A 13,252-nucleotide genomic window follows, 5' to 3' on the forward strand; every position below is an offset into this window, starting at 1 on the left:
TCTCTGGCAAAGGGAGCTGGAGTCTTGCCAAATAATCATATATTACATAATAATATATATAATGATATTAATATAATAATTTGAAATAATGTTGGTTTTTGTATATAAAAGCCAAAGTATGTTTGTATGTGTGTTTGTTTGTCCGCGTGTACCACAAAGGCTGTGGGTAGGTGAAGTGGTCCTCTGTAGAAGAAGGCATTGTTTGTTTTGGGATGTTAGGTAGTATCACTGAAATTTGGTCCAGATCCGTTGTTGGCTGGGTTCAGTGCTGTCTGGATAAGGATGAACTACAACTCCCAGATTTCCAGGGCAATCACCGCCAAACTCTGCCAGTATTCACCGTTGGCCATGTTGGGTCTGTGTGCCATGTTTAGTTCAGATCCATTGTTGGCTGGGTTCAGGGCTCTCTGGATAAGGGTGAACTACAAGTCCCGAATTCCCAGGACAATCTCCCCCAAACCAGGCCTGTATGCACAGTTGGCCATATTAGGTATGTATACCAAGTTTGGTCCAGATGTGATGTTGGCTGGGTTCAGTGCTTTTGGGATGCGGGTGAACTATAACTCCCAAAATCAAGGTCCATTCCTACTAACCCTGGCAGTATGTCCAGTTGGTCATGAGGCTTCTCTGTGCCAAGTGTGGTCCCAGACCATTGTTGGTGGCAGTCACAGGTTCTCTTGATGTAGGTGAACTATAACTCCCAGAATCAAAGTCCATTCCTACTAACCCCTGTAGTATGTTCGGTTGGTCATGAGGCTTCTCTGTGCCAAGTTTGGTCCTGGTCCATTGTTAGTGGGGATCATAGTTTCTCTGTAGGTGAACTAAAATTCCCAAAATCAAGGTCCATTCCCACCTACCTCTGCAGTATGTTCATGGGTTCATGTTCATGGGTTCATATTCATGGGGTATGGTCATGGGGCTTCTCTGTGCCAAGTTTGGTCCCTGTCCATTGTCGGTGGGGGTCACAGTATCAGTGAAGGTACTGCAAGTCCCATTCTCCATGGGAGGTTTGGCCCAGATCCATTGTTGGTTGGGTTCACAGTGCTCTCTGGATGTAGGTCAAGAACAACTCTTGTAAATCATAGTGAATTCTCCCCAAATCTCTTGTTCGGTTACTGATCAATTACTCTGTTAACTGTGTGCCATAGGAAAGGGTAGGAAAGGGTTAAGGGAGAAGCAGTGGGCAGGTTCATGCAAATTAAGGAACCCAGGGATGTCCATTCTGGAGGAGAAACAGAACATCTAGGAGGAAATGGTCTCCACATGAAAGCCTTCACTTGGGTGGGGGGCAGGATGGTGTTTGTGGAGGACACGGGCAGGGTGTGGGCCACATGTTCAGGGCGCTCACTGTAACCTGCAATGTCAGTGGAGGGAGGGCCATGGGTGTCTCCTGCTCATTGCGAACCAAAGCTCTTTGTAGAGGCAGGGAGGCTGCCTGTGTAAGTGGACACTTCCACATACACACATACACACTTTTCACTTTTATTATGTGTATAGATAGGTTTAATGTGTAGCCCACCAACCTTAAAATTGTAGAACCCTAGGATTGGAAGAGACCCCAAAGGCCACCCAATCCAATTCATACAGTTTTCCTTAAAAGATACCATCAAAGCCCTCCTGACAGATGGCCATCCAGCCTCTGCTCCAGACCTTGGACTGCCCTCCTCTGGAGAGGTCAATATCCATTTCCTGGGTGGCTTTGCCCAGATTTGGACACAAAGTTATAATTATTATTATTCCAGGTGGGTTCTGACCAAAGCAGAAGGATAGACGGGCCCTGGGGCTTCCATCGATCCAGACATTATCCTTCTAGGGATGTGGCTCAGAGTCGTGTTGGGCTTTTCCGCTGCCGCATCACCCTCAAGCCCTGTGCCCGCATTCCAGACCTGTGTGCATGTTTAAGTCCCAACCCTGTTCTTGTTCCCTTCTTCCCTCTTTCCACAGGAGACCCGGTGGATGTCCTGAAGGCCCTCCAGTTCCAGAAGCAGCCCGAAGGAGTGCGCAAAGTGGCCGGCCTCTGTCCCAAGCGGCGCTCTGGATCGGGGCCCGATGTGGCCTTCCGCGTCTCCCGCCAGGCCCAGATCAGTGCCCCCACGCGGCAGCTCTTCCCAGGTGGGGCAACAGGCAGGGGTTTGGAGGATTATGATCTTTGGAAAGGCATGGCCTGGTTAGAAATCATAACCTTTTGGAAAAACGATTTCATAACCTTTTGGGAAATGGAAATCTCCATAGCCTTTTGGAAAATGGCAAAACCTTTTGGGAAAATCAGGAATCTTCCTGAGAAGAGTTAAAAACTCACTTGAGTCAACCTTTGCCTTAGTGATAAATATCCACTAGCATTCATACAAGGCAATTGGGTTTCTCAGCTGTTAGACTGATATGCCTAGATCTCTCTTTGAGACTGTTAGGGACAAAGATTTGGCAATGCACAAACACACACACAGCACAGTTTCAGAATTGTCCTTTCAGTTTCCCAAAAAACATCTACTCTCTCTTAAAATATCTTAGTTTAAATCATGCTCTCAAGAGACAAAAATAGGCAGATGTCTTTAGAAGTAACATAGTTGGTTTACTCACAAACTTCATGTATTCAGCATAGAGGTACTTTGCATATCAATCCAGCTACAGATAGGATTTGAAGTAGTTTCAAATCTTATCTTGCTGTATTGCTTACTGTATTGTTTATGTGTGTATTGTGTGCAGTTTTCCTTAACTCCATGTTGTGAGAGGGGCTGCAGACCATGTGATCAGACCTGGGATTGTTCGGGATTCAGACGTATTATCCAATATTTGTGCTTATCCAATGCTTTTATTTTTCAGTGATTGGTTTGGGGGGGGGGGGTACCAAAATTCTGTTTGCTTACACTTGAAAATTACCTAGGGCTGGCCCTCATTAGACTGAGAGTCTATTATGGTGGTGATGGTAATGAGATGGCATCTACCAGTTCCCGTGGCTGCCTTGGGTTAACTGAGAGCCTGCTATAGTATATAGAATAAAGATAACCTAGATGTCTTCTCTTTCCTGGCCATCTCTCTCTCTCTGAATGCCTCCTTCCTCCTCCTCTTTCTTCCCCGCAGGCAAATTCCCAGAGGACTTCTCCCTGATGGCGCTGGTGAAGCCCAAGGCGGGCTTGCAGGCCTTCCTGCTCTCCATCTACAACCAGGATGGGATCCAGCAGCTGGGCCTGGAGCTGGGACGCTCCCCGGTCTTCCTCTACGAGGACCAAGGCGGGCGCCCGGCCCCCGAGGATTACCCCATCTTCAAGGGGGTCAACCTGGCCGACGGCAAGTGAGTGGCCGCCCTCTCCTTCTCCCTTGCTTTGCCCTGTGAACGCACAGGAGAGGCCCACAAAGGCCATCTAGTCAAACCTTGTCCTGCCAACTGTAGCATTCCTTTGAGAGGTCCACCTAACCTCCATTTAAAGGCCTCCAAAGAAGGAGAGTCCATGGCCTTCCCAAGCAGTCCATCACCCATTAGAGTTCGAAGCGATCCCAAGAGCCATCTAGTCCAACCCCCTTCAGCCAGCCAGGAACACCCCAAGAGATGTTCATCTGACCTCCATTTAAACACCTCCAAAGGAGATTCCATGGCCTTCCAAAGCAGTCTATGATCTACTAGAATGGGAAGGGACTCTCAGGGGGTATCTAGTCCAACCTTTCTGCCTTGCAAAGCAGTCCTGAGTGAGGTCCAGCCAACCTCCACTTAAAGTCCTCCAAAGAAGGCCAGTCCCCAGGCTTCCAAAGCTATCACCTAACTGCATTAGAAAGGGATCCCAAGGGTCATCTAGTTCAACCCCCTTTGGCCAGCCAGGAAGACACAACTGAAACACCCCAAGAGATGTTCCTCCAACCTCCATTTAAAGACCTCCAAAGTAGGAGTATCCACGGCCTTCCAAAGTAGTCCATTGTCCACTAGAATTGGAAGGGAATCCCAAAGGCCATCGAGTCCAGCCCCTTTCTGTCAACTAAAGTTGTCCTTTGAGAGGTCCATCCAACCTTCACTTAAAGACCTTCAAAAAATGAGAGACCATCACCTCCCAAAGTAGTTCATCACCCATTAGAGTTGGAAGGTATCCCAAGGGTCATCTAGTCCAACTCTTGTCGGTCAGCCAGGAAGACACAACAGAAACACCCCAAGACATATTCATCCAACCTCCATTTAAAGTCCTCCAAAGGAGATTCCATGGCCTTCCAAAGCAGCCCATAATCCATTAGCATTGGAAGAGATCTACTCCAACCCCCTTCTACCCTGCAAAGCAGTCCTGAAAGAGGTCCATCTCACCCTGCTTTCCACAGCGGTGCATTGTCCACACTCAATCATAGAGTCATAGAGTTGGGAGAGGCCACAAGGGGCATTCCTAGAGATGGAAGGGGTCCCCAAAGGGCATCTAGTCCATCCCTGCAGGGATACCGAGCTCCCCAAAGGTGCCTGTCCAGCCTCTGTTTAAAGGCACATCGGAGCAAGTTCAGAGAAGGGCAGTGAGGATGAATGGAGGGATAGAGAGCAAGCCTGTTGAGAAAGGTTGAGGGAGCTAGGCATGCACAATGGGCAATAGGCTGGACTAGATGGCCTTTGAGGGACCCCCTTTCAGCTGTGGCATGAGGCATCAGAGGCCTGTCCAATTACTGTCTTCTGCATGGACTTTTTCCTTGAAATTGTAGAGGATACAGAGACTGAGGAGGGAAATGTTCTTTCTCTCTTCTGCAACACTTGAACCTGGAAGCAAGTGATTGACATTGGTTTGGGGTTTACATTTGGGAGGACAGTCAGGAGAGGCAGGAGACTGAATAGAAAAAGTGCATATTGATAACAATTATATAATCAAAGTATGTATATGTGTAAGTTGGTTGGTTTGTCCCTTGGCCCTCTGTGATGTTGGAAGGGACCCCAAAGGCCATCCAGCCCAGCCCATTGGACCAGGACAGGATCCCTCATCTCAGTCGGGTCTCCCTCTGTTTTTAAAGGCCCCCCAAAACAGAGGAATCCATCCTCCCCATAAAAGGGGTACAGTGGGCTCCTAAAGCTGGCAAAAGGGAGGTCAGACTAGATGACCTCAGTGACATCCTTTCCATTCTCGGATTCCTTCACTGGCAGTCGGGAAAAAAGTAGGGAAATAATCGGGAGATGTAGCTTTAAGCATCTCAAAACCCACCTACAGAACGTGGGGCAACGAAAGGACATGAATGTGGGTCAGGGCTCAAACAACACTCTGGGGTGGCCTCCAAGCTGTGCATCACTCACCACCCTACTCAGACCTTGCAAAGACTTGCAAAGGAGAGGGAAGCACCTGGGGAAAAGGGGCAGCAGAGGATTCTTTTCCAAGTCTCAGAAAGAGTGAAAATTCCTATATTGTGCCGCAGACATTCCAGGATGTCAGAATACCAGGAGCAGGCTGCTCTGTTATTCCTATTCCAGACATTTGGTCAGCTGTTTACCAGCCAGGAAGACGCATCAGACTTGATATTCTTTCCATGCGTCACTGCCTCTTGGCAAAGGCTGTTGGGATCCCCATCGCTGCCCAGGGATTGTGGCCACGCCCCTTGGCCCCGTCCACACTGGGCATCTAATGCAGTTCAAAGCCAGCGTCAGGCTGCTCTGGCCAGACAATGAATGACCAGGAAAGCGGGTGAAGGAAAGAAAGAAAGAAAGAAAACCCTTCATGTGCCTCATGCTCTGTGCCATCACCACCCGGGTTCTAGCATTTCCTATATACTCCCGTGCATGGCAAAACCACTTTCGTCAATACTGGTTCAAAACTGGGTTAGGTGGTCAGTGTAGATAGGCCCCTATTAGCAGTAGCCAAATTCCTGAACCAAGACAGGAATCATAGTTCTGTCTCTGAAAGGGAATGAGTCTCTGTGTGGCCTTTGGGGTTCCCTTGGCTCCTGCTCCTCTGCTAAGGTGTGCTTTTTAATACAGCAGACTCTCAATTAACTGGAACTTACACAACTAGAACTCCCAAGCAACAGGCAAGTCAATGCAGGGTTTACGGTCTGGTCCTTTTTCGAATGAGTGCATTTCCAATGTGGGCCTTTCTACATTGCCAGTTCTTTGTGAGCCTTTCCAACGTGTCCCTTTCTAAATCCGGATTTGGTTTTCAATTGTGCGTCTTTCCAATGGCGTCATACATGCATTTTCTAGTGAGTGTACTGGCAATGGGTCTTGCATAGTGCTGGTTCTTCTTCTAAAGTCTATCAGAGCTCCCCAAAAAAGGTAGCTTGGGTTGTCCCTGCCCCCTGGGATCGGCAGCCTCCAGATCCTGGACAGTTGGCTCTGAGACATGCACTTCTGAAGTGCTCTTCCCCTGCCGCTGTGCTTCTTCAATCAAGCACATTGGAACCCTGTGTCTCTGCCAAGAGCCCTTGGGGGTTCACTGTTTATTACTGTTACAAATTTTTTCAACTTACATGGGTTTCTTTTGATGTTTTGCACCCACTTTGGACACTCAGGGCGCTCTCCAAAGTGCTGAGCCCTTATTGGTGGATCAGAGTCTCTGGGTTCGCCCCAGAGATGGTTGGGACTAAAGCTCGGGGTGGAGCTCTCTGCCCTCGAGTGCGGTGGAGGCTCCTTCTTTGGAGGCTTTTAAGCAGAGGCTGGATGGCCATCTGTTGGGGGTGGGGCTTTGAATATGATTTTCCTGCTTCTTGGTAGAATGGGGTTGGACTGGATGGCCTGTGAGGTCTCTTCCAACTCTAGGATTCTATGATTCCCTGTCTTTGGGACCTCTGGTGACATTCTCTATCAAAAAGGTCCTCTTGCAACCAATTGGTCATTAAAATGCTATCTAAATGAAACAGCCTTGGCTTGCCGCTAGGGCGGAGCCTCCTTAGAGCAGGTTTTTGACCACAAACTGGATGGCCATCTGTCAGGAGAGATTGGATGCTACTTTGTTGGACTGGGTGACCCCCAGGGCCTCTTCTAACTCTAGGATTCTATGAAAAAGTAGGGGGAAACATAATGTGTACACGTTGTTTAGCAGAGGCTGGATGGCCATCTGTTGGGTTGGACAGTGCCTTCTGTCCTTTTTGCCCCAGAAACAGCCCTACACCAAGGGTTAAAGCAACTAAAGAAAGCTTTACTTTAGCAAAATGATATTAATGTGACAAACAACAGCAAGGGAAAAGAAAGTAAATCCCAAAACAAAGTCAAAAGTCTTACAAAAGACATGAAATAAGAGTCTTTGGCAAAAAGTCTTCGCGAGGCACTTCACAGATGCTGGAGTGGAAGTAAAGAAATCGGAGCACAGAACCACGAAATAGGATGGTTGCTGCCAGCATTGACCACTGGCTTTACTGCTGATTTATAGCCTCCAGCTCCCAGCACAAGTGTTCCTAAGGCAAGGTCTGATTGCTCAGCATCCTTGTATTCTAGCTGACCTTCTCCTTTCTCCTTTCACCCTTCGGCATTCCTGAAATGTAGGAATCTGCAGTATGTTTTCCTTTCCCTCTTCTTCTTCCTCAACACTTGGCCCCAAATCCCCAACTCCTACTTCTTTAGCCTCCTGTTCTACCTCCTCCTCAAAAGAAGAGTAGTACACAACACCTTCCATTATGGCAGAAGGAGGTTGGGCTGGGTGGCCTTTGGGTGTCCCTTCCAACTCTAGGATCCTATGTTCTTGTAAAAGCAGAAGAGAGTGGGACCACAAATGGCCATAGCTCCTATGCAGCAGAAGGCCTTCTTCTCTGAGATCTTCAAGGGAGAAGGATGGCCTTTTGGATGGATCCAGACTAAGATTGTTGCCCACCTCTCTATCCTTCCTTCCTTCCTTCCTCCACCTCCGCAGGTGGCACCGGGTGGCCCTGAGCGTGAACAAGAAGCAGGTGACCCTGATCCTGGACTGCAAGAAGAAGGTGACACGGCCCTTGCCTCGGGGGAGCCACCCGGTCATCGACACCCGCGGCATCACTGTCTTCGGGACCCGCATCCTGGACCAAGAGGTCTTCGAGGTAGGCCTCCCTTCGGGATCGGAGTCGCAGTGTTCGATGCATCCTGAGAACCTTGCAAAACCACAGCTTCCAGGATCCCACAGCATTGAGTCGTATCAGTTACGATGGGGTCAAGCTACTTTGGTCCTCCCTCCAGGTATTTTGGACTTCAACTTCCACAATTCCTAACAGCCTACCGGCTGTTAGGAATTGTGGAAGTTGAAGTCCAAAACACCTGGAGGGAGGACCAAAGTTGGCCCATGCACCTAGACACTCTTCTCCTATGGATGCAGCTTGGAATCGCATTGGCCTTTTCGGCAGCTGCATCACACGGTGGGCTTGTGTGACCAGACCCTTCTTCCCTTCCTCGCAGGGCGACATCCAGCAGCTGCTGATCTCCTCCAACCCCCAGGACGCCTTCGAGTACTGCGAGCGCCACAGCCCCGAGTGCGAGGGGGACACCCACCGGCCCCAGGCCCAGGAGGCCCAGCAGAGGCCCAGCCGGACACAGGTGCGAAGGCAGGGGGTGGGATGCGTAGTTCTTCGTGGTTTCACTTGTCCCACTCCCTTTGCGATTTCTAGAACTCCAGTGAAGTCTCCTTGTAAACACAGCTGTACCTCTGCTTTCTGAAGGTCCAGAATGAAACACATATATTTTCAAGCTGTGGATGGTTGAGTCCATGGATGCAGAATCAATGGATATGGAGGGACGTTTGCACATGGGATTTATATTCACAAAAGCTCATGTAAAACTGAAAACCAGGTAGTCTTACAGGCTTACCATGTTGCATTTTGAGTCATGTTGAGTCTCTTTTAATGACGGGCGTTGTAAGGAAACAAAGCCCGTTGGGGATCCACGGCTCCCTCAGGGTGAGTAGGAAACAGCAACTATAGAGGTAACTCTACCTGGAAGTTACTATACAATTTGTCACAAGGTAACTGTACCTGGATAGAAGTGTAATCTTCAGATGCAGAAATACAGCTCCCAGAATCCTCCCATAGGGTGTCCACAATGACTGTGTTGGATGGGGATGATGGGAATTGTAATCCACTAGGTGTCCACAGATCTCTTGGGTTTAGTACAGGTAACTCTACCTGGAAGTCACTACAAAATCCAAGTCCAGGACTATAGCTCCCAGAATCCTCCCATTAGGACATGCTGCCCAGGGGATGATGGGAGTTGTAATCACACATTTCCAAGCTTGGAGAAAAAGAAATTATTTGTAGAAGGTTGTTACGAAGGGGGAACCCGCTCTCTTGCTCTCCCCAGTTCTCCTATGAGGATGTGGCCCTGGAGGAGGAGGACTATGGCGTTAATGGGGAGGAATGGGAGGACGCCCTCCCCTCCTGGCCTCTGGGGGAGCAGGTAAGGGGAGGGGCCACACAGGCTCCACCCCCAAATCCCCTGTCTGTCCATCCATCCATCTGTCCATCCTACCTGGAAGTTTGTCCTCATGTTGTGGTGTCAGGGCCCACTCATTTGTGTGTGCATCCATCTCCATCCATTCATCCGTCCATCCATTCATCCGTCTCCATCTGTCTTCTTTTGCAGCAGCGCAATAGGTGGGGAGGGGCCGCGTGGGTGGGAAAGGGAACCCCGAAGAAATGAAATGCACGGACAGAGGATGGGGGTTTCTTGGCTTGGAGACAGAGAGAAGAAAAGGACCCAAGAGTCTCAGGAAACTCAAGATGAGGATGAACCCAGAGTGAAATGGCCTTTGGAGCCCCTATGGCCCTTTCCCATGGACTGTTTCCAAGCCAGGTGTCCCTCATCCTAAATCTGTGCATTTGATTTCTATTGCTAAGAGGTGAACATTACAATTCTCCCCACCGAAATTCATATTGCTAGATTTGGTGTCAGTTCTCTCCTCTGTGGTGGTTGTTTCGGATCGTGATCCTATCCTTTGGGGTACGAGTTCTCCCACCCAATTGGTTTCCTGTGCAAATCTGATCAGCTTTCCTTCTCTTCTGTTATCACCCAAGCCATTGATGAAGAGGTTGACTAGCCCTGACAGGCCCAGGACAGGACCCTCTTTATGCCCCCCCCCCATAGCCCCTTCTTCTCTCCGGGAGGAACAAGAGGAGCCATTGGAGAGGAGCATCCTTTGGGTTCGGCCTATTGGCCAATCCGCCCCACAGTGTCATAGTCCATGTCCAGACCACCTTTTATGAGCTTCTTTAGCCAAATACAGAAGGAGGAAAGGGTGTCATAAATATTTCTTAAACTTTGAAAAGCATTTAAAAGGTTATTTTTATTTCATTCACATTAAGACAAGAGTATTGGGCACTTTGGTGAGAAAGAAGGTAGACACACAGATTGTTTAGCTACATTGGGTACACAAAGAAAGGGGATATTACATTTCACTCAGCATTCACACACACATAAACGGTCACTCATTTATCATTCAAACATTACCACCCCTTCTTCTGTCTCCTGGAGAAGAGAGCCCAACGTAGGCCAAATTACGTTCCCTGCAAATCTGCCATTCTGTGAATGCATCCCCTCTCTCCGTCCCTTGGAGAAGATGGCGGATTAACCAGACTCCTCCGGTCTACCACAATTTTGGAATAGTAAAGTGTCTCTTATCTAGCATATTTCTGCTGATGTTGCTCCAAAAAGTTATAAATGACTCACAGGCATCTAAAGCATGCTGATTCCCATCTGTTCCGGACAGATGTTGACTTTTCTTCGTAACTGATAATTGATTTTCTTTCTTATCATAAGGAACCTTGTTTGTGTCCTTAACTTAAAAGAGTCATTGTCTCTGGTAATGTAAACATGTTGTTTTCCACCAAGAGATAATCATTTGTCTCTGGTCATCAGTCTCAGCAGTTCTCATCAACTTTCAATTATAGTTCAGAAGTTCAGCTCTGTTTGTAGTTTTCCAGGCCTCATTTCTTAGGATGGCATTTCTAGGCCCCAACCATACACCTTTCATGCAATTTCATTCGAACCATATATCACATATTCATCACAAGGGGAAGGAAAGGGAGAAAGCATAAGTTTGATCCTTGATGTGGGGGCCCGCCTGCCATTGTTGTTGCTGCTGCTGTTGTCGGAATCATGCCTGTGTTTGTCTTTGCTCCTTGTGTTGTGTTGTCCGTGTGCCGCCACCGCTCCTCCGTCATCCTCCTCGCCGCCTCCTCCATCCTCGTCCTCGTCCTCACCGCCACTTAGAAACCGTCCAAGGCCAAGGCCCCTGCCGCCAAACCCCAACCCAAACCCAAGCCGCCCCAGAAGCGCCAGCTGATGAGCACGGCGCCCAGCGCTGCCAAGAACGGGGCCAAAAATGGGGGGAATGGCTCCAAAGCTCCTGGGAACGGGAAGCCCTCCAACGGCGGAGGCAAGAGTGCCAAGGCAACGCCCTCCAAACCCACGAAAAGCCCCCCACCCCGCCAATCAGGGGGACGACACGCGCAGGCCAGCGTTGGCGGATCCCGGCCGCGGGGCAACAGCTACCAGCAGGTAGAGCCAGAGGGAAGGATGCAGGCCTCTGTGGGGTCGCGGCCTGGGATCCCCCCCCAAAAAAGAGGTCATAGCACCTCTCTGACCCCTTCCCAGACTCCTCATCCACTTCATCCACTTCATCCGCTTGTGTCTGTGTGTCTTTGTTACATCCGTGTCCCCGTCATCCGTATGTCTCCGTGTTTCTGTGTCCTCCGGTGCATGTTTACCCCTCCCCACAAGCACGGGCCATGCGGGAGGGGCCCAGTCAAGAGAAACAGCCCTAAAACCCACTGTAGGTGGTCGGTCTGAGGTTGGGGGCTCCAGATTGGATCCAATTAACATCCATTGCAGGATCCAGATCGGATTCGGTGCCCTCTGTGGGTTGACCCCGAATGACATCTGCCCCCCTCAAAGACACCTCTTTTGGGTTTTGGTTCTGTGTTTCCCTTGAACCTCCTTCCCCGCGAATGGACCCTACCTTCCTTTGGGAAGGCGCCAGTGGGGGGCTGAGACCCTGTGACCCCCAACCCCGAGATCACTTTGTCCCCCCAAAAGGGGGAAAATGATCTGGGCAGAGGATCCGTTCCCTTCAAGGCACGAAGGGAGAAGAAGTGTGGACTCTCTAACGGTGTCGTCTTCTCTCTTTCTCCCATTTCCGTTGGCTTCTGTTCTCTCTCTGAATTCATCCATCCTTCTGTGCCCCTCTCCGTTTGAATCCGAAATCTTCGATTTTGTGACTGTTCGCCATTGCAATCCTTTCATGATCCCTTCTCCCTCCGACAATCCCTTCTTTCTCCACACACCAACCATCTTGGCTCATTGGCCGCCCTTTATTCTCATCCCTCCTTCTGTTACATCTATTTCTCCAATTTATGGTCTCCTCTCCTCACTTCCATTGTCCTTCTCGTCTCCTCTTCTTCCTTTCTTTTCTTTCCGCTCCATTTCTGTTTTCTCCCCCACTTTTCCCTCCTCTCCTTTTTGGATCTTTTCTCTCCTCTATTCTTCCCTTCTCGCTCTCACACCTCTTTACTCTCCTCCCCTCTTCAATTTCTTTTATCTGTCTTCACTCCTTCTCTTTTCTCTCTTTTGCTCTCCTGTTTTTCTTTCTTTCTCTCTTCTTCTTTTTTCCTCTCTTGTGCTATCTGCTCATTCCCACTCCTCTTCTTTCCTTCTTGACTCATTCTCCTTTCCTTTCCCCTTTTCTCTGCAATCTTCCCGCTTCTACTGTCCTCTCTTCTTCTCTTGTCTTCCCTTTCCCCCTCATCTATTTTTCTCTCTTCTCTTCTTTCCTCTTTCCTCTTATCATTTCCTTTTCTCATACCCCTTCCTCGATTTTCTTTTCTTCCACTCTGCTTTATTAATTTACTCCCTTTCTCTCCCCTTTCTTCATTTTCTCTCTCCTCCTTCCTGCTCCTCTCTTCTTCATCTCTTTCCACATCTTTCCTCTTTTCTTCTCTCTCCTTTTTTCTTCCCCTATTTAACATTTCTCTCTTCTCTTCCCCCTTCCTTTTTTTCCTCTCCGCCTCTCTTCTCTGCTTCCTCTTGGCTTCTCTTCTCTTTCCTCCTTTCTCCCCTCTTCTCTCTTTCTTGAACCCAACCTTTCATCCTTTCTTGAACCCAACCGTGATCCTTTTCTCACACGATTGCCATTGGGCCCCCCTGTCTTTCTTCCTGGTCTCTCTGTTCCTCCAAGGACGTGGGTCTGCTCCCCACGGAGGAGCCCTGGGCCCCCCATGAATACCTCGACTACACTCTCCCTCCAGATGTGGACACCACTTACTGGGAAGAGACCTTGTCCCCTGAGCCTTCCTTGCCACACGGAGAGGTAACCCCCCACCTTTGAAATTGGACTATAGATCCCACAATCCCCTTCCTCAG

General features: G+C 49.1%; 1 protein-coding gene across 1 annotated transcript in view; it reads left to right on the forward strand.

Annotated features, from left to right (window-relative positions):
- col11a2 (collagen type XI alpha 2 chain) overlaps positions 1–13,252 on the forward strand; it is a 116,151-nt gene that overhangs the window by 20,764 nt on the left and 82,135 nt on the right. Inside the window, exons 2-8 of the mRNA XM_062974296.1 lie at positions 1,945–2,112; positions 3,079–3,289; positions 7,785–7,947; positions 8,300–8,437; positions 9,197–9,532; positions 11,105–11,392; positions 13,068–13,199. Coding sequence (XP_062830366.1) covers positions 1,945–2,112; positions 3,079–3,289; positions 7,785–7,947; positions 8,300–8,437; positions 9,197–9,532; positions 11,105–11,392; positions 13,068–13,199 — 1,436 coding nt within the window. The remainder of the gene's footprint in view (positions 1–1,944; positions 2,113–3,078; positions 3,290–7,784; positions 7,948–8,299; positions 8,438–9,196; positions 9,533–11,104; positions 11,393–13,067; positions 13,200–13,252) is intronic.

This window comes from Anolis carolinensis, chromosome 2 (genome assembly GCF_035594765.1).
Source record: "Anolis carolinensis isolate JA03-04 chromosome 2, rAnoCar3.1.pri, whole genome shotgun sequence".
Lineage (NCBI taxonomy): Eukaryota > Metazoa > Chordata > Lepidosauria > Squamata > Dactyloidae > Anolis > Anolis carolinensis.